This window comes from Giraffa tippelskirchi, chromosome 1 (genome assembly GCF_054371585.1).
Source record: "Giraffa tippelskirchi isolate mGirTip1 chromosome 1, T2T-mGirTip1v1.2.pri, whole genome shotgun sequence".
Classification (NCBI taxonomy): domain Eukaryota; kingdom Metazoa; phylum Chordata; class Mammalia; order Artiodactyla; family Giraffidae; genus Giraffa; species Giraffa tippelskirchi.
The window spans coordinates 29,873,123-29,893,162 of NC_137275.1; the positions used below are offsets into that span (position 1 = coordinate 29,873,123).

At 38.5% G+C, this 20,040-nt stretch overlaps 2 protein-coding genes across 9 annotated transcripts in view; one reads left to right on the top strand and one right to left on the bottom strand.

Moving 5' to 3' along the window:
* Window positions 1–20,040, top strand: part of LOC145544668 (uncharacterized) — a 256,837-nt gene that overhangs the window by 133,337 nt on the left and 103,460 nt on the right. Inside the window, exon 1 of one of the 6 annotated variants that reach the window (XM_081587605.1) lies at window positions 19,220–19,420. The exons of the other annotated variants lie outside the window; for them this stretch is intronic. The gene's annotated coding sequence lies outside the window, so the exon portion shown is untranslated. Of the gene's footprint in view, window positions 1–19,219; window positions 19,421–20,040 lie in introns of those variants that run through there. 6 annotated transcript variants of the gene reach the window in all.
* On the bottom strand, window positions 194–11,522 carry SMR3A (submaxillary gland androgen regulated protein 3A). Of its 3 annotated transcripts, none has more exons than XM_081587482.1 (4): window positions 11,256–11,522; window positions 6,929–6,989; window positions 5,634–5,701; window positions 194–1,092 (listed from the first exon to the last, which is right to left on the bottom strand). In XM_081587482.1, the coding sequence occupies exons 3-4, from the start codon at window positions 5,685–5,687 to the stop codon at window positions 295–297; spliced, it is 852 nt and encodes a 283-aa protein (XP_081443608.1). In that variant the 5' UTR covers window positions 5,688–5,701; window positions 6,929–6,989; window positions 11,256–11,522; the 3' UTR covers window positions 194–294. The 3 variants fall into 3 exon arrangements, with proteins under 3 accessions (XP_081443608.1, XP_081443593.1, XP_081443598.1); XM_081587467.1 differs by lacking the exon at window positions 11,256–11,522 and adding an exon at window positions 8,044–8,194; XM_081587472.1 differs by lacking the exon at window positions 11,256–11,522 and adding an exon at window positions 8,044–8,194 and having other exon boundaries at window positions 6,929–7,224.

Genomic DNA, 20,040 nt, shown 5'->3' on the forward strand with positions numbered 1-20,040 from the left:
AGAAAGGATCCTGTTGTCTACTGTCCCAACTTCATCACCCTAAGCTACAAGTCTAGGTATCTCACTGTATTTTTCCTAATTCCCTCCTTGGTTTCATGGTACAAGGCCAGGTTTCTGGTAGCACTAATTTTCAAATGGGTGGCATAAGTGCAGACAAACTGGTGGCTCTCCTGAGGACACTGGGGGCTTAGTATCATTGCTCAATTCTTTATTTTCACTTTGTTGGCATACTGTTTTCATAACTTGTGCTTTCTTTTACAATTTCTAAGATTATTTCTCCCCAAAACTCAGAGCTCATGGAATATTTCTTCCATATCCAAAAAAGGAAAGAAATTTTTCTAAAAATCTCTTAATAGAGGAATTTTGGGTATTGGATGATGTAGTAGTGGGGTTGATGAATTTGGTGGTGGGTTCTGCTGTGTTTGTAAGGGAGTCTGTATTGTTTGTTATGGGGACTGTTGTGGTTATAATGGAATCTGTTGTGTCGGCATTGGGGATGGTTGTGTCGGCACTGGGGACGGTTGTGTCAGCATTGGGGACTGTTGTGGCAGCATTGGGGACTGCTGTGTTGGCACTGGGGACTGTTGTGTCAGCATTGGGGACTGCTGTGTCAGCATTGGGGACTGCTGTGTCGGCACTGGGGACTGTTGTATTTGTAATGGAGTCTGTTGAGTTGGTACTGGAGACTGTTGTGTTGATAATGGAGTCTGCTGTATTGGCACTGGGGACTGTTATGTTTGTAATGGAGTTTGTTGTCTTGGTAATGGAGATTGTAGGGGAGTCTGTTGTAGTTGCTGGTATTTGGGGTAGAGGTGGAAAGAAGGGAGGATAAAATGGAGGATATGGAAGGAACTGTTGAGGTCTAGATGGATAAGGTCTTGGTGGATTTGGATGACCTGGAAGGAAAGGAGGGCGTGGTGGAATTCTCCCTCGACCAGAAGGTAGAAGGAATGGTGGAATTCTCCCAGGACCAGAGGGTAGAGAAGGGCGTTGAACAAATCCTGGGATGGAAGGAAGGCGTGGTGGAGGAAGCTGAGCAGGTGGCAGTGGTCTAGGCACTGGTAGGCTGGGGACTCTGTGACTCTCTCCAGACTATGGAAAAAAAAAAAAGAAGTAAACAGTTTTAAATTAGATATTTCAGTGTCAAGCATAAGAATGTGTATTTTCTGTGTTAGGCAGAATTCTTAGGTGGCTCCCAACATTCCTATTCCCTGCTGGCCCAAGCTGGCCTGACTTATCAGTTGAGCTCTTTTATTGTAAAATAGTTTATACAGGTCAGAGAGAGAATTCAGAGAGACTTGAATGCCTTCTGCTGACTTTGAAGCAGAGTGCCACACACCGTGTGTGGAGATGATGACTTGGATGTGAATGCCTTGGGTGGTAAGAGCTGGGATTGGTCTCTGGTTCTTAGCCAAAAAGCAAGTGGGGACCTTGGTCTTACTGACAAAGGACTGAATTCTGTCAACATCCATGCAAGTTGAAAGAGGACCTGGGCTCCAGAATGGACCATAACCCTGGCTACACCTTTGGAAATTTCTAAAAGTATAGGCAAGAATCCAACTGAGCCAAGGCCAGAGTCTGACCAAAGAAATAGCAAGACAATAAATGTGTTTTTAAAAACTACTAGTTTATGGCAACTTATTACACAGCAATGAAAAACTCTTACATATGTCTAAAGTCGCTGTCAGAGAAAATGTGGAGTTTCTTTTTTACTCTCTGAATGCCTAGTCTCTCAATGAAAGCTGAGATAATACTGAGTGGAAAAGAGTTCAATCAAATCATTTTGTTTGCTTATAGTAGAATGTGTGCTTGCAATCATTCCAAATGAGGAAAATGTCTCTTTATTCAGGGTTGTTCCAGGCTCTGAACACTAATAAAGTGTGAAAGATATTACTACTTTTTGGTCTACACTATTGTAGGAGAGGTAGAGACACACTCCTGCCTTTTATGAGCCTACAAACCAAGTACCTACAATACACAGCAGTTCAAAAATGGCCGAAAGGGAGGCAGAAAGCTAGTCTCTTGGAGTTTCATGCCCAGGTTTAAATTCTGCATCTGATACTTAGAGATTGTGTGAATGTGGAGTCCTTTTGGAGACTCTCTTTCCTCATTTGGAAAATGTCAGTCCTAAAAGTATCTATGTCCTAGGGCCATTGTGAGATTTGTTGTGAAATGGTGCCTGTCGTATACTTGGACCATGCTTGGTTCAGGTACAGTGCTCAAGAAATGTACCTGATATTCTGAAAATACAACTTTTAACAAATAGTGCAGGAAACAAATGTTGATTAGGTTTCATTAGAGGAAAGATAAATGATTGTCTCACTAAAAAGCCAGCCTTTGTAAAGAGGCTTAAATAACACAACATGGGGAGAGGGAAAAGGGAAAATATGGCAACGCTCTAGGGTAAGAAAGTACAAGTCTTCTTTACTGAGGGTTTCTATGGACACACAAGCACATTCCCTCTTGCTCTCCTCAGGCCCTCCACCTATTGGTCTGTCATTTTCCCTTTGATAATTCCTAACTTTATAATTGGACTTCCCAGGTGGTGCGGTGATAAAGAATCTGCCTGACAATGCAGGAGATGCAAGAGATGTGGATTTGATCCCTGGGTCGGGCAGATCCCTTGGAGAAGGAAATGGCAACCCACTCCAGTATTCTTGCCTATAAAATTCCACAGAGGAGCTTGGCAGGCTACAGTCCTTGGGCTTGCAAAAAGTCGAGCACGACTGAGCACGCACAACTTTAGAATTACCTTAAATTGTCTTTGATTCCTTATCATGAGTTCTTAAACAGGGCTGGCAGATAATAAAAGCACTGTGCCACCACAAATTATGGTTCTTTCAGTGCAGTCCTGCAAACCTCTCAAGTATTTGAAGTTTGCTTTTCACATTCCCTAGTGGTCTGTGATTTTCCCAAGTGGATGCCGATTCATTAAAATTCTCTACCTCTTTCTGAGCCCCCATCCTCCCCACCAAGATGATTTTCCTCCCTCTTCTCCAAAATGATGCACATAATTGGAAATGAGTCACAGATTTGCTGGCCACACAACCATAAAGTTATCAATATCTAGATATTTCCTTTTCGTTCACAAGTAACATCTCAGAGCTCTGTCAATTGTCCCTTTTGCTTCCTGCACTTCATATATGTGCCTTTCAATTGGCTTGTTTTTCTCAGTAAACTATCTCTTATGTTCAGTTTACCTTTTTGAAAAAGGTCCACTTTCAACCGTGCTTTCCCTTGCTGTGATAGCTTTCTGTATCTCTTTCCTTTATAGCAATACTTTCAGAAAAGGTAGTCTAGGTTTGCTAAGCCTACTTCTTCATTTCTATTGACTCTTCAGTCAGGATTCTCCCCACAACATGTCAGTGAAATTCTTTTATTGGTGTACCAATGAGGTAGTAAAATTCCAAAACTCTTCTCTACATCAGTACTCTTGTTTGCCCTCTCTAGCTAGTGATGGTTGACTGGAGTTTGGAGGATACTTGACTCAAGGGCTGACAAGCCAAAAACTAGTCAACGTGTTTTAAAAGTTTCAGATTTAATTTTTAATTTTCCAGAAAACAAATTCTTAGTGTAAGGAAAATATTTAACATCATTTTCATTATTGACACAAAGAATTAGGTAAAAGTAGCCTTGTCTCCTAAGGATATTCTGATATAGATCCAAAGGTTAGGTCTAATGAAAAATCTTCATAGTAAATGCCTGTTCTTTTCCTAATCTCTTAAACCAGCAACAGTGATTGGTTATTTTTCCACCTTGGGGTCAAGGTAGTGAACTTGGTAAAAATGATGGCAATACTATGTCAGTAGAAGAACCTGTCCTCTCACTGGAATATAATTGGAGCTGATCCTTTGGACCTAAATTTATTTGTATTTTAATAGAATTAATAGTAAATCATTTGTCTTTCTTTGAGGATTATGAGATAATGTCTGTAATTTATTTTAATTTATGTAAAATTATATATAATAGAATGACCACACAAAAGATTTCATGCCCAATATTACTACTTATCTTGCCCATATGTTAAAGATATTCTACTCAGTGCATTTCTAAAATTTAGTAGTTGTTAATAATCATTAGTCTCATATAATTAAGCTGAGAAAAGACTTATTTTATTTAGACTTCTTATATTATTGAACTCAAATTTATTTTGCAAAAAAATCATTATTTAGATAATCAAAATATGATCCTTTAAATTAACAAAAGGTGTTTTTTCTCATATGCTAAGGATATAAACATATTGAAAATCAGCTTTAAGGTTAGGTCAGTAAGACATGTTATGAACTTTTAAATATGTCTGTATGTTTAACTGGCTTATCAAAAATTATATCATAAGATACTTAATAATATAATATACTTAGTGATATAATGCATTAATATGTACTTAGGCCAATGTTGGACTCCCTGAGTGACCTATTGAATGACCTGGTCTTATTCAAGTTTCTGAGAGTACCAATTGGTATAAAAGCTCTTACAGATCTTTGGCAGAAATTACTCTGGAATTAATCTCCTCATTCCTATATTGGAATTCATCCACCCCTCCTTGGAGATTATCATTTCACTACTTAAGAAAACCAAAAACTTGTGGGCTTTTATCCTTTGCAATTTAAGATATTTAGAAGCTTTTACAGTCTTTTCTATGAGATATGTTGGTACAAATGTTTACAGTTTCTCAAAAGTTAGCATGCATAGGTTTCCCTGAGTGCTTGACAAAATGTATATCCCTAAATCCTCCTCCCTGGGCTCTTGTTTGTTCTGGGATGAAGTACAGAATATATAGCATATTTTTAATAAATGAATCTGTTTACTCTGATGTAGATGATCCGTGAACACTATGTGTATGTGCTCAGTCCTATCCGACTCTGTGATCTTATGGACTGTAGCCTGCCAGGCTCTTCTGTCCTTGGGATTTTCCATGAACACTATGATGACCATAAATGTTCTTTTTTAACTATCTCAGTTTATAGATTAGGAAATAGAGTCCCAATAACATTAAACAACAGTGTTAAACATCAATAATATTCAAATATTGTCTTTCAGTATGTTGGATCAAAGACTTTCAATCAATTTGTTTCAGCTACTTGTGAAATTGCTAATGTGTGGGACCTACATTTGTACGTGTTTGTATAAAGTAGCCTGATGTTGTAGATCTAAACTTTCCAAGAAGGCAATGGCACCCACTCCAGTGCTCTTGCCTGGAAAATCCCATGGACGCAGGAGCCGGGTAGGCTACAGCCCATGGGGTCGCTAAGAGTCAGACACGACTGAGCGACTTCACTTTCACTTTTCCCTTTCATGCACTGGAGAAGGAAATGGCAACCCACTCCAGTATTCTTGCCTGGAGAATCCCAGGGACGGCGGAGCCTGGTGGGCTGCCGTCTACGGGGTCACACGGAGTCGGACACGACTGAAGCGACTTAGCAGCAAACTTTCTAAAATAGCATCCATGAGCAATGTGTTGCTTTTGAAATTAAATTAGCTTTTAAATTTAAGGCAAATTAAAACACTAGAACAGTGCTTCAACAATGATTGCTAGCTACTAATATATAAAGTAGGACGATATCATTAATGCAAAAAGAAATCTTAAGTAGTAGTTGTTACAAAAATATACAGTTGTGTGTAATGAGACTTACCGAGAAACATGTTATAAAAGCCAAAAGGCCCAAGGTCAAGCACAGTAGTTTCATCCTTATGGTTATTCCTGAAAGTGAGCACAGTGGGTGATCAGCATTCTTTTTTAATAGTACCATTTGGAAAGTGTCCCAACACTTGTATATGATTCATACAGTAATACTACTGCAGCATTTTAAGAATTTTGTCTAATATTATTTTGGGCTCACTATTAATATCAGTAGGCTGTAGTAACATTTAACTTCAGAATGATGAAATTAGTTTTAACTTTTGACTTGTGAATGGCAAAAAAGTTGTTCAGAAAACATTTATACCATAGAAACTTTTATAAGTAAGGTTTTGGATTTCAGAAGTTGCTACTTTGAAATGGACAACTTATGTGGATTTGAGTATCTTGGTATTTTTAAATAGTGATTATAGGGCTTTGTAGATTTTTACAGACTTGTATTTCAGATATTAATTTCTTAACTGGATCCTATGTTTTAAATTTAATTTCTTGGTACAACTGAAAAATAAAGAAAACAACAGTATCACCCTACTAGATACAGTTTAAAGGAAAATTATCACATACTATAAATCCTTTCCTAGTTTTAACAACATTCTACTAAGGTGTTTCAGTCCGTGATAAGTGGTCACAGAAAACTTCAAAAAATCCTCACGTGGTATATTAAAGACCTGTGCATAGAAAAGGAAGGTGTCCAGGAATTTTACTCTCAGTTGGCTCAAAATTGACAATATATTTGAAGTACATGAGCTTGAGTTGTGGGAAAGCAATCCCATGCACCTTTGTGCAGTCTAGCTTTTGGACAGTTATCTCTGCCCATCAATTAAGTGTGTTGGCTGAACAATCTGAGTCTTAAAATGATCTAGGGAAAAAAAAATTCCTTGAATATATATGCATATGGTTATATTTTTAAACATCATTTCTCCTATGACACATTCTTAAAATCTCTGGAAAGGAAAGCCAAGCATATAATAAATACATATTGTGCAATTATTCTCTCAGAGTACATCTTACAGTATTTTGGTCATTACGAAGATCAAAAATCATTAAGGTACATCAGAGGGGAAGGTTGACTGATTGTGTAATTGGATGGATTAATTGTCCCAGGGGCCCAAAATAAATGCTTTTTTTGACATATGGAATTTCTCAAAATTTAATATGCTTTATGGTAACTAAATATTATGTAAGCCACATATTATTCTTTTGTTGAAAATGAACATGCTAAAAAAACCCCATAAAAATTATGTCTTTGAAAGTCTGAGAAAAATTTAGATTATATTTTTATGTACTTACCGTTGTATGAGAGCCTTCTCAGGGCTGATTATCCTGTTGGTCAAATTAGTCCTGCCAGGGACTTTTTGAAAAATGACAAATGAAGTGGAGAAAGAATAAGAAATCTCAGCTGTTATATAGATGTGAGGGATACATAGTGATAACAAGGAAAAGCCTAGTTGAAAGATTTGGCTGATGTTCTTTAAACAAAGGTAGAAAACTGTCATTGCCAATTTGGCAATCTTTTCCGGCAAATATATTTTTTTTTTTTTCCATTTCTGAGGAGGAGCTTTGACCCATTCGATATTTGGTATTTCCTGAGGAAACATATATGATATAATGAATCACAATGCCCTTTTGTTTCAACAAAATAGTCTGGAGCTTCAAGTGAACCACTGCTTCTTTATTTTAAAGAGAAGCAGAAAGTGTTGTATTTCAAGTAAATTTAATGAGTCATTTTTGATTGTGTATACTATCATGACCACTTTCCTGGTAGCTCGGGCGGTAAAGAATCTGTCTGCAATGTATCAAATCTGTCTGGTTTGATTCCTGGGTTGGGAAGACCCACTGGAGAAGGGATAGGCTACCCACTCCAGTATTCTTGGGCTTCCCTGCTGGCTCAGATGGTAAGGAATCCACCTGCAATGTGGGACACCTAGATTCCATCCCTGGGTTGGAAAGATTTCCCTGGCGAAGGGAATTGCTACCCACTCCAGTATTTCAGACTAAAGGGGCTTCCTAGGTGGCACTAGTGGTAAAGGACCTGCCTGCCCAGGCAGGAGACATAGGGACGTGGGTTAGATCCTTGGGTCTGGAAGATCCCATGGAGGAGGGCATGGCCATCCACTCTAGTATTCTTGTCTGGAGAATCCCATGGACAGAGCAGCCTGGCAGGCTATAGTCCATAGGGTTGCAAAGAGTTGGACACAACTGAAAGGACTTAGCATGCACATGCACACACTATCATTATGTTTACTATGGTATCTAAAATTTAAATACATTATGTGGGAAGTTAAAAAATAAAATTATTTTAAAATTAAACTCTAACTTGATCTAGAGAGAGTTTGGGGGAATGCTCTAGAATTAAAATTAGAAGTCATTATTAAATAGATGTTGCTAAATAGCAAACACATTACCATGGCCAATTAGATTCAGAGCATCTCCAATATGTTTCTTGACTGTTAGAACTTGACTTTTGGACTATCTTATGTGTTTATGTTGTTTTTCAGTTGAAATTATGAAACTATAGCTATTTTATCCTTGGGCATTTCTACATGTCTGAATTGTGAGGCGAGTGTATGCTGCTCCGTTCTATCTCGTCACAACAAAGATTTGAAGTGACGGACATTAAAGCCCTCGGCGTGTCACAGCTCTCGGGTCTTGGACAGACCGTGTTATAGCTCTTAGACAAATCAATGTTACAGCTCCATGTTATAACTCTATTTTATTTAGATAATAGCAGAAACATCCATCCTCCAGGTGTGAGGGCATGTTGACCCTAAGACGCAAAGAGAAGAATGCCCCAGCGCTCTGGAGAGAGAGAGAGGGAGAGAGAGCGCGCTTTGGCTCCTCTATTTATATGTTTTTTTCCTCCCTCTGGGCCTGCCCTATGTAAATTGGGTTAGCCAGGAGTGTTGTTTGTTCTACCTGAAGTCCTCACTCTGGTCCTCAGACCTTCCTTTGACCTTCCTTTGTTCTATTTTTGCAGGCTTTTCCCTTCCTTTTCTTTTAGCCACCGCCATTTTGGACTCCTGTTTTCTATTCTAACTACCTAACGTGAATCTACATATTTTTTCTCTCATTTATGTAACATTGGTTTAGTTGAATCAGTTTTTTGAAAGATGAGAAAAGTGAATGCTTGGAATAGGATTTTGTTCTAAGTTTTGGAAATAGCAAGAGAGAGAAATCTAGTGGTGAAAGAGGCCAGATTTGTACAGTTGCTGAATTTGAACTATATTTTAATTCTCTGTGCCTGTAATTACTTCATGATATTTACGTTATTTAAAAGACTTAAATGGACATTTTAAAGGAAGCTTCCTTTGATCCTTAAGGAACTAAAATACTTTTCTGAGAGAATTCTAAAAGGTCATGTGGTGCTCACCATTATTAAGTTGGGAAATCACAAGACAGGGTAGGGCGAATTGAGTTCTCTCATCATCTCTGTTTTACATGTAGGCACTACTGAACCTAAGTCTGCTCACTTCAAGGCCTGAATATTGAGTTAACAAGGATTTCATGTTGGTTCCTCAATCTACATACCCTTCATCAACTTCGTGAAATTACATGTCATAATGTGCTGCAGAGATTAATCAAGTGAATTTACAGTTAGATACTTTTACCTCAATTCCCAATATCAGCCTTTATTCTTGGCTTATACCATACTACCTATTTAACCTTATTTGTCTCAGTTTTTGCAGTTGAAGAATGTTGGTATTTATAATTTTCATGTCATGGAGTTTAGTTATTCTTTAGTTCATTCATTCACTCATTCACCAGTTGTTGAGTCCCTACTGGGTGTTTGACACAATGCTAATTGTTAAAGTCACAGAATATTGAAATATTTGTTCTTAAAAATATTTTGGAACTTGTAGGTGGTGTGGGGACAAAGAAACCCCATTTTGAGAGTTGATCTTAGTTTTAAATCATCGTACTTCATTTCATTTGCTTTGTCTTAATTGCCTTAAAAATTCTAATGAATAATGGAGTATATTGTTTTGCTAATTTTAGCCTCTAGTTAGCATTGAACAATAACATGCCCAAACAATGAAGATGGTTCTACTTCTAGGTTTACATGGAAAGTTCAATAAACCTCTTTTTTCTCTGACAGTAATCTAGCTTGTCAGATGATGAGTATCCTTTCTTTCTTGTTTAGATGCCAATATATTTATTAGCCAAGTGTTTCAAATCCAGGGGTGATCTATGTGGGAATGGATCACTGACTCTGAAAGACTTAGAATGAACACTGGCAAAACTGAAAGACAATTTCTGAGGGGATTGTGACTAACAAAGTATTAGAACAAGACAAGTCAACAAAAGCACATGTCTATTAAGAAATAGAGACTGTCACTCAAGTTAAACTTTAATCAACCATGGCTTGAAAAGTTCCTGAATGAATGGTCTCTAGAACAGTACCTAAGTGAGCTAATGTCTCTGGTCACAGGAAAGTCAAGGTGACAGTAGTGTCACAGTATTGTTAGTGGAGAGACTTATTTGGACAGATGGAAATTATCTCCCTGATATAAATAGATTTAGCAGAATTATATTTGAAGTCTGCTGCCCTCCTGCGGAGCAGTAAGCTTTGTTTCTTTGGAGTTATGCAAACAGTATCGATCAATATGAATCAAAGATATTAGTTTCCCACTTGAGATCTCTCTTGGGCATTATTTCTAGCTTCATATTAATATCCGATATATATATTTTCTTTGTCACAGTTTCACTTTATTAAGAAATCTATGTACAATTTTTCTCTGTAAACTAGACCCAATACTTACAAAAATTTAAACTATAAATGTGAGATTTGTTGGTGTATAAATAATGTTTTATTTTAAAATTTAATATGCAAAATAACTCTAGGACATTGTCATAAAGAAATTAACATTTAGCTTTTTAAATGAAGAAGCAACTGAGAGGTAGTTAGTACTAAGATCTTACCAGGCATGTTCAGCAATGTTTTTCTTTCCAAAAAAATTATTCATAGGCTGTTGATAAGGATGTTGCTTAAAAAATAATAAGAACTAAAAAATTAAGTATATTAAAAAATAATGACAGTTACATGTGTCATTGCCAGAAAACTAGTACAAATTTTTAAACAACTTTCAAATTAGGGGGAAAATGGTATATTGTGTTCTGAAATTCAAAAGACCTAGTTCCAGTATTGACTTTGCCATTTGTGCATAATATTATCTTGCAATAAAGCTCTTTAACCTCTCAAAGCTTTCTTTGTAAAAAGATAAAGTAAAATTGAATAAATCTCTATTATCCTAATTATAGGCAGATCTAGGTTTTCAGGAACCTTAGGTTTATACAAGTTTGGGAATTGATTCTAAGACAAAGAATGCAAAATTATATTTCCTAAATACCTGCTGCCACCCCAAGACCATCTTATAGGAGACTGTGAGGACATAACAGTCTGAAGCACAGAAAGAACATCATTAAATCATCTCAGAGATGCTGGTTCCCACCTTCCAGCACCCCACTGTATCGGACCAGGTCTTGGACTAAAAGGACTCTGTCTCTAAAACTCAGAGAAACCAGCCCCAGCCAAGAAGTTCTGCTATTCCACAGGTTGGCGTTTCATACTGCAGGATCCTTCCTGCAAGATTCTAAGTTTTAATAATTTCAAACTTACCCTTTGTTCCCTTGACCCAAGGAATACTGGCTGTTTTTTTCAGTCGCTATCTGCTTGGTACCTTGGTCTTCCCATTTTGCCTCTTCAGTTACACATTAAGAATTCATAATGTCTAGTTAATGATATTTACATTAAATTCCATGGAAAATAACTGGTGTCTCCTGACAGGACTGAGTGAGTGACATGACCGCTGAGTGACTAAATGGCTATGACACCTACTCTGCTCTGCTGGCAGCAGTGGTCTTGGGTTGAGAATGATGTTCAAACCTAAAGGACAAAATATTCTTCAGCAAGTATCAAGTTGACTTAAAAACTATACAAATCAAGTAACAACATAGCATATGGTAATATCCTGGTGGGGATTTGGTGAAATTTTGGTACAGCTTCCTATGTCCCAGACATTCTGAACCTGGGAAATGTGTGATCATGAGAAAGAAGTCTGAATGTGAATGGAAAAACTTTTAGATAAGTCTTAAGACTATACTGACTTCAGAGGAATTTGTGAGTTAGTGAGCTGTGGTTGGGTGTTCTGGTGGTTCAGAAATATTTTTGTGGGAATACTATGGCCAGCCTAAACTGTGGCAACATGTCACTTGTAAATATGATCTCTCTTGTTATGCCCTCATAGCCAAAAGTCTGAGAATCAAGGCTAAAATTCATATTGGGAAAATATTAATCCTTTAACTGGGAAAGACCCTACTGCTGGGAAAGATTGAAGGCAGGAGGAGAAGGGGACGACAGAGGATAAGATGGTTGGATGGCATCACTGACTCAATGGACATGAGTTTGAGTAAACTCCAGGAGTAGGTGAGCCTGGCGTGTTGCAGTCCATGGGGTCACAAAGAGGCGGACACAACTGAGCAACTGAACTGAACTGAATCGTTTAGCTTCTTATGTTACACATGCTCATTTAAAGTTAATTCCATTCAGTTCCACAACTGACTTTTTGCTTTTTGTAGTCATTTGTTTTGTCAATGACACTGTCACATGACTGAAGTTATCCTTGGTGACTTAAATATTCAGTTGAGAGTCCTATCCATGTAGTGTGTTACTGAAAATGCAAGTTTGTGTGCCCAATGCAAAATGAGACCAAATGACACTCAAATATTGGAGTTTGGAACAGAGAAAGGTTTATTACAGGACCATGCAAGGACATGGGTGACTCATTTATTAAAACCCCAAACTTCTCAAAAGCTTTCAGCAAAGCCTTTTTATAGTAAATGTGAGGGAGATGTATGGCTAGTTGTTGCAAACTTCTTGGTGTCAGATCTTTTGTTCTTGAAGTCAGGTAATGGTCAGGCAATGATGTTCCTATAAATCTCTACTAAACGAATGTTATTCTCTACCTGACAAGAAAGGGCAAGGTCCTAAGGCACAACTTTCACCCTCCAAGGTCCCAGTCCTGGCTAAGAAGATGCAGTCTCAGTTGGCAGCTCCCTCAGGGCCAGGTTCTCAGACCCCACCCAGCTGTCATCACTGAGGGAACCAGGTGGCCAACCCAACTGGCCCTCAGGCTCCTAAGGCCACCCAAATGGGATGGGGGAAAACCAAGTCCTACTGACTGCAGCCAGGCTACCTGCCACTGCTATTAGGTTGCAGAGATGGGGATGGGACAGAGGTTCAGTGCTGCCTCAAGGCCTGCTGCCAAGCTGAGTGTATGACCTTGATAAGGGCTCTAGAGTCTTGGAGTCCATAGCCCAGTCTGTTCTCTAAGCTCTCTAGCTCACCCACTGTCTCAAGGCTGGGTGAGCTGGAGAGTCTCTGGGAGAAGGCCTCAATCTGTCTCTTACCTCACTTTCCACCTGATGACCACCACACTGCCCACCATTGGCTGAATCACTTCTCTAATGGTCCCTCATTGACAGTTCATTGCTTGTGGGTGGAGCCAACTGAGATGCCAACTGAGCAATACCTATTTCCTGGCAACAGGAATGGGAACAATGATGCACAGCAATTGCAGCCTGGTAAGGGCTTTGCTCACTGCATTCTGTTATAGTGTCTTCTTATCTCTATCTTATCTCTCATTTCCAATTACCTTTCTCTTGTCCACTTCAAGTGTCAAATTTAGGGTTGCTATTAACCTGATGTATTCCGCTTCTAAGTCATTCATTCAGATATCTCGCTTGGCAGGGAAGAACCACAAACACCCTCTTTTAAGCTTTTCTACCCAAGTATTTCCTTTTAATTTCATGACTGCAGTCACCATCTGCAGTGATTTTGGAGCCCAAAAAAATAAAGTCAGCCACTGTTTCCACTGTTTCCCCATCTATCTGCCATGAAGTGATGGGACAGGATGCTATGATCTTAGTTTTCTGAATGTTGAGCTTTAAGCCAACTTTTTCACTCTCCTCTTTCACTTTCATCAAGAGGCTCTTTAGTTCTTCTTCATTTTCTGCCATAAGGGTGGTGTCATCTGCATAAATGAGGTTATTGATATTTCTCCCAGCAATCTTGATCCCAGCTTGTGCTTTCTCCAGCCCAGCGTTTCTCATGATGTACTCTGCATATGAGTTAAATAAGCAGGGTGACAATATACAGCCTTGATGTACTCCTTTTCCTATTTGGAACCAGTCTGTTGTTCCATGTCCAGTTCTAACTGTTGCTTCCTGACCTGCATACAGGTTTCTCAAGAGACAGGTCAGATGGTCTGGTATTCCCATCTTTTTCAGGATTTTCCACAGTTTATTGTGATCCACACAGTCAAAGAAAGTTATGACCAACCTAGACAGCATATTAAAAAGCAGAGACATTACTTTGCTAACAAAGGTCCGTATAGTCAAAGCTATGGTTTTTCCAGTAGTCATGTCTGGATGTGAGAGTTGGACCATAAAGGAAGCTGAGTGCCAAAGAATTGATGCCTTCGAACTGTGGTGCCGGAGAAGACTCTTGAGAGGCTCTTGAATTGCAAAGCAATCAAACCAGTCCATCCTAAAGGAAATGAGTCCTGAATATTCATTGGAAGAACTGATGTTGTAGCTGAAAGGCCATAATTTTGGTCACCTGGTGCGAAGAACTGACTCACTGAAAAAGACCCTGATGCTGGGAAAGAGTGAGAGTAGGAGAAGGGGATGACAGAGGATGGGATGGTTGGATGGCATCACCGACTTGATGGACATGAGTTTGAACAAACTCTGGGAGCTGGTGCTGGACAGGGAGGCCTGGCATGCTACAGTCCATGAGGTCACAAAGAGTCGGATATGACTGAACAACTGAACCATTCAATATTTGGTATTCCCTGAGGAAACATATATTATACCTTGAGTTTAGTGTCCTTTCACTTTGGTAAATTAATCTGGAGCTTGGAGTGCACCATCGTCTCTTTATTTTAAAGAAAAAATTAGTTTATTTTAAATAATTAAAATGATTTCAAATAACTTTAATGAGTCATCTTTTGCTATGTGTTACTATCATCATATTTCCTATTTTATCTAAAATTTAAATAAATTATGTGGGAAATTAAAAAGTCAAATTATTTAAAATTCAAACTCTGTCCTAATCGAGCAGAATTTGGGGGAATGATCTAGAATTAAATTTGAAAGTCATTATTAAATGCGTGTGCATGCGTGTTAAGTTGCTTCAGTCGTGTCCGACTCTGCGACCCCATGGACTGTAGCCTGCTGGTTCCTCTGTCCATGGGATTCTCCAGATAAGAATACTGGAGTGGGTAGCCATTTCTGACTCCAGAGGACCTTCCCAACCCAGGGATTGAATCTGCATCTCTTATGTCTCCTGCATTGGCAGGTGGGTTTTTTTACCACTAGCGCCACCTGAGAAGGCTCATTATTAAATAAATGTCATTAAATATCATCCACATTACCATGGCCAGTTAGGCTCAGAGCTTCTCAAATATACTGACAGACTGTTGGAACACTAAGCTATATCTTATGTGTTTTATGTTTATATTGTTTTTTTAGTTGAGATAGTGAAATTGTATTACTGTTGTATGCTTGGGCCTTTCTCCATGACTGATCTTACATATTCTTTTTTTTCTCATTTATGTAACAATGGTGTAGTTGAGTGAGGTTAAGAAAAATGAGTGCCTGGATTAGCATTTAGATCTTAGTTTTGAAAATAGCAAGAGAGAAAAATCTAGTGGTGAAAGAAGAATAGATTTGTGCAGTGGCTCAATCTGAACACATTTTAATTCTCTATGTTTGTAATTGCTTCAAGATATTAAAATTATTTAAGAGATTCTTAAATGAACATTTAAAAGGAAACTCTCTTTTATCAATGAAGAACTAAAACAGTATTCTGAGAGGATGTTATAAAAGGTTAAATCACAAGGCAGGATAGTGTGAAATACTTTCCCTTATCATCTCCGTTTTACACATAGGCACTGCTGAACCTAAGTCTGCTCACTTTGAGGCCTGAATACTGACTTAACCAGGATTCCGTGTTGCTTCCCCAATCTATTAATACATAACCTTCATCAGCTTACTGATCAGTTCAGTTCAGTTGCTGAGTCGTGTCCGACTCTTTGCGACCGCATGAATTGCAGCACGCCAGGCCTCTCTGTCCATCACCAACTCCCAGAGTCTACCCAAACCCATGTCCATCGAGTCAGTGATGCCATCCAACCATCTCATCCTCTGTCGTCCCCTTCTCCTCCTGCCCCCAATCCTTCCCAGCATCATGGTCTTTTCCAATGAGTCAACTCTTCGCATGAGGTGGCCAAAGTATTGGAGTTTCAGCTTCAACATCAGTCCTTCCAATGAACACCCAGGATTGACCTCCTTTAGGATGGATTGATTAGATCTCCTTGCAGCCCAAGGGACTCTCAAAAGTCTTCTCCAACACCACAGTTCAAAAGCATCAGTTCTTCGGCGCTCAGCTTTCTTCACTGTCCAACTCTCACATCCATACAAGACCACTGGAAAAACCATAGCCTTGACTAGACTGACTTTTGTTGGCAAAGGATTGTCTCTGCTTTTAAATATGCTATCTAGGTTGGCCATAACCTTCCTTCCAAGGAGTAAGCGTCTTTTAATTTCATGGCTGCAGTCACCATCAGCAGTGATTTTGGAGCCCAAAAAAATAAAGTCTGACACTGTTTCCCCATCTATTTCCCATGAAGTGATGGGACCAGATGCCATGATCTTAGTTTTCTGAACGTTGAGCTTTAAGCCAACTTTTTCACTCTCATCAAGAGGCTCTTTAGTTCTTCTTCACTTTCTGCCACAAGGGTGGTGTCATCTGCATATCTGAGGTTATTGATATTTCTCCTGGCAGCCTTGATTCGAGCTTGTGTTTCTTCCAGCCCAGCGTTTCTCATGATGTACTCTGCATATAAGTTAAATATACAGCCTTGACGTACTCCTTTTCCTATTTGGAACCAGTCTGTTGCTTACTGATATGAGGTGTCATAGTGTGCTGCAGAGAATAATCTAGTGAATTTATAGTCAGGTCACTTTATTTCAAAGTCCAATATCCATATTTATTTGCTGGCTGATATCATACAAGTCATTTCACATCATTTGCCTCAATTTCTTCATTTAAAAAAATGTGGATATTTATAATTTTGATGTCATGGAGTTTAGTTATTCCTTTGTCCATTCATCCACTCATTCACCACTTGTTGGACCAATATTTTGAAACTCATAGGTGGTGTAGGAACAAAGAAGCCTCATTTTGAGAGTTGATCGTTGTTTTAAATAATTGTACATTTGCTTTGTCTTAATGGCCTTAAAAATTCTAATGACATAATGAAGAATGTCAATGGAGAATAAACCATGTTACCATTTTGCTAATCTTAGCCTGTAGTTAGTTAGTGAACAATAACATACCCAAATAGTGAAGATGGTTCAACTTCTAAGTTTACGTGGAAAGTTCAATAAACGACTTTTTTCTCTGACAGTGATCTAGCTTGTTAGAAGATGAATCTCTTTTCTTGTTTAGATGCCAATATATTTATTAACCAAGTGCTTCAGATTGAAGGGTGGTCTCTGTTGGGATGGATCATTGGTGCTGAAGGATTTAGAATGAACACTGGCAAAACTGAGACAATTCCTGAGGGGGAGTGTGACCAACAAAAGAACAAGACAAGCTAACAGAAGCACATGTCTGTTAAGAAACAGAAACAATCATTTAAGTTAAACTTTAATTGTTTTATGGATTGAAAAGTTCCTGGATGAGTGGCTGTTTTCTAGAACAGTACCTAAATGAGCTAATGTCTGTAGTCAAAGGAAAGTCAAGATGACAGTAGAATCACACTACTGTTAGTGTACAGACTTTAGCGACAAATGGAAAATATTTTCCTGACTTACTTAGATTTAGCAGAATTAAACTCAGTCATACAGTAGTATATTTGAAGTCTGTTGCCTTCCTGTGCAGTAGTAAGCATTTTTTCTATGGAGCTATGCAAAGACTATGAATATATTTCTCTTAGATTACTTAGAAGTAGATGATTTGGCTTTTCGGCTTTATTAACCCCAAAATATGTATCACGTATCACTTTAAATATGTATCATGTTTTCAAATATACAGACTACTTTAAAAAATTTCTGTGAAAGTATTTGTGATCAGAAATTAGGCAGTGAAGCCATTGGGCCTGGAGAGAAAACATAGTCTGGTGGACTGAAGAAGTCTAGTTGTGTGAGATGGAATTAATACCAGGGTTTATAGATTGAAGACATGCTGTAGCTCCAGTTCACACAGCATAGATTCAGACCCTAAAGTTCTGGAAGTTGGCTACACGTTTTTTTTCTCTCTGAGATTCCAAATAGCCAAAGTTGAAAGAAAAATCCAATCAGATAAAAAATATTCACAATGTCCATAAAACCAAATTATGATTTGGTTTTATGGACAATACCTTTCCTTGTATTCAGTACCATGAGCAAATTTCTCATTTATTGTGAATAAGGGAGTTTAATATTCTATTGTAAACTTGAAAGGAATCTTCACAGTAAAACCTGAATATCTTCAGTCTGTGAATGTAATTAAGTATGTAATTTCCCTTTTAATTAGTTTTGCTAGATTGATAACTCCAATCATATAACCAAACAAATCAGCTTCCTTTCTAAGATCTCTCTTGGGCAATATTCCTGTCTTCATCTTAATATCCAAAATATATTTTCTTTGTTACAATTTTATTTATTTATTTTTTAATTCTGGTTGGATACAGTTGTGTATTTTTTTTTTTCTGTAAACTAGATAAAATACTTGAAAGAATTTTAACTATAAATGCAGGGATGACCTGCAATCCTTATAGTAACTAGTATATGTATGTACGTGTTAGTCGCTCAGTCCTGTTCAATTCTTTGTGACCCTATGGCAACCATAGCTTGCCAGGCTTTTCTGTCCATGGAATTCTCCAAGCAAGAATACTGGAGTGGGTTGCCATTCCCTTCTCCAGCAACTAGAGGAAGTGTAAATCCTCTTTTTATAAGGAAGTGCGAGTAAATAATTGGGAATACTAATTGGGAAGCAACAGCCAGGAGAATGACAAATTCAACGATTTCCTTGTGATTGAGAGGCAAGGAAGAATCAATAGCTACCATTTGAGAGGGTACATTTGTTCCTTGTAAAGAAGCAGTCTTCACGTTGGAAAATCTAGTTCCTTCTGTTTTCTGCAAGATGTAGTTTTATTAATTAATTATGACTTTTTCATTTTTAAGCTCTAATTAATTAATTATTTTTGGCCATGCCACATATCACATGGGATTTGCTCCTACCTGGTACTGAACCCCATGCTCCCTGCAGTGGAAGTGGGGAGACTTAACCGCTGCACCACCACGGAAGCCCTTAGCCACTCTAGACCTCTGATTTTTTTAGGATCATTGAGAAATGTTACCGTCCATCAGACTAGAAAGACTTGAAAGATCTCATCCATGGGTGGAAGAGAGATCCAATGGAGGTTCCGGAACTTGCGTCTCTTGACAATAGCATATAATTGTCAAGACGGAAAGGACTATGCCAACGACGGTCTCAGAATGAATGGAGTGTGCAAAGAAGAAGAAAGAGGGGCCCCCACCTGGAAAAAAAAATGCCCAAACTGCATTTCTTCTGTGATCCACCCCAGTCAGGACCAGGGGTAGAATTCAAAGGACTGCTTCCCTCATTTGGGCCCCCAACTTAGAAAATGCTCATCTCTACCAAAGACAAGCAGTAACGGCTTGGGGTGGCAGACTAACTCTCTTCTCATGGGAGTGATCTTGATCTCCACACAGGTAATTATCACCTTTTTAGAATTAAACATTCGATATCTCACTTCAACTGGATATAACTCTTGATTCATCTTTCATAATACCAGCTTATGCTCCTGATGGCATCACTCTTTCAAGCCATGCTGCTGCTAAGTCTCTTCAGTCATGTCCAACTCTGTGCGACCCCACAGACGGCAGCCCACCAGGCTCCTCTGGCCCTGGGATTCTCCAGGCAAGAATACTGGAGTGGGTTGCCATTTCCTTCTCTGATGCATGCATGCATGCTAAGTCGCTTCAGTCATGTCCGACTCTGTGCGACCCTATGGACAGCAGCCCACCAGCCTCCTCCGTCCACAGGATTCTCCAGGCAAGAATACTGGAGTGGGTTGTCATTTTCTTCTCCATAGCCTGTCTCTTTTTGGACGTTTTAATTTAAAATCTCTTTTTTTGTTTACTAACTTTTCACCCCTGAACTATTTTATTTTTTATGATTTGAACTGTGGTGAGACTCTTATTTCCAAACACTTTGTTTGTGTGCTCCTTGTATTTCTCATTTTTTTCCTTCTTTTTTCTTTTCAGACGTGTTTAAAGCTTTCTTAAACCTTTAACTCCCCTTGGCTTTTATGAAATGTGCCATAGTTCTC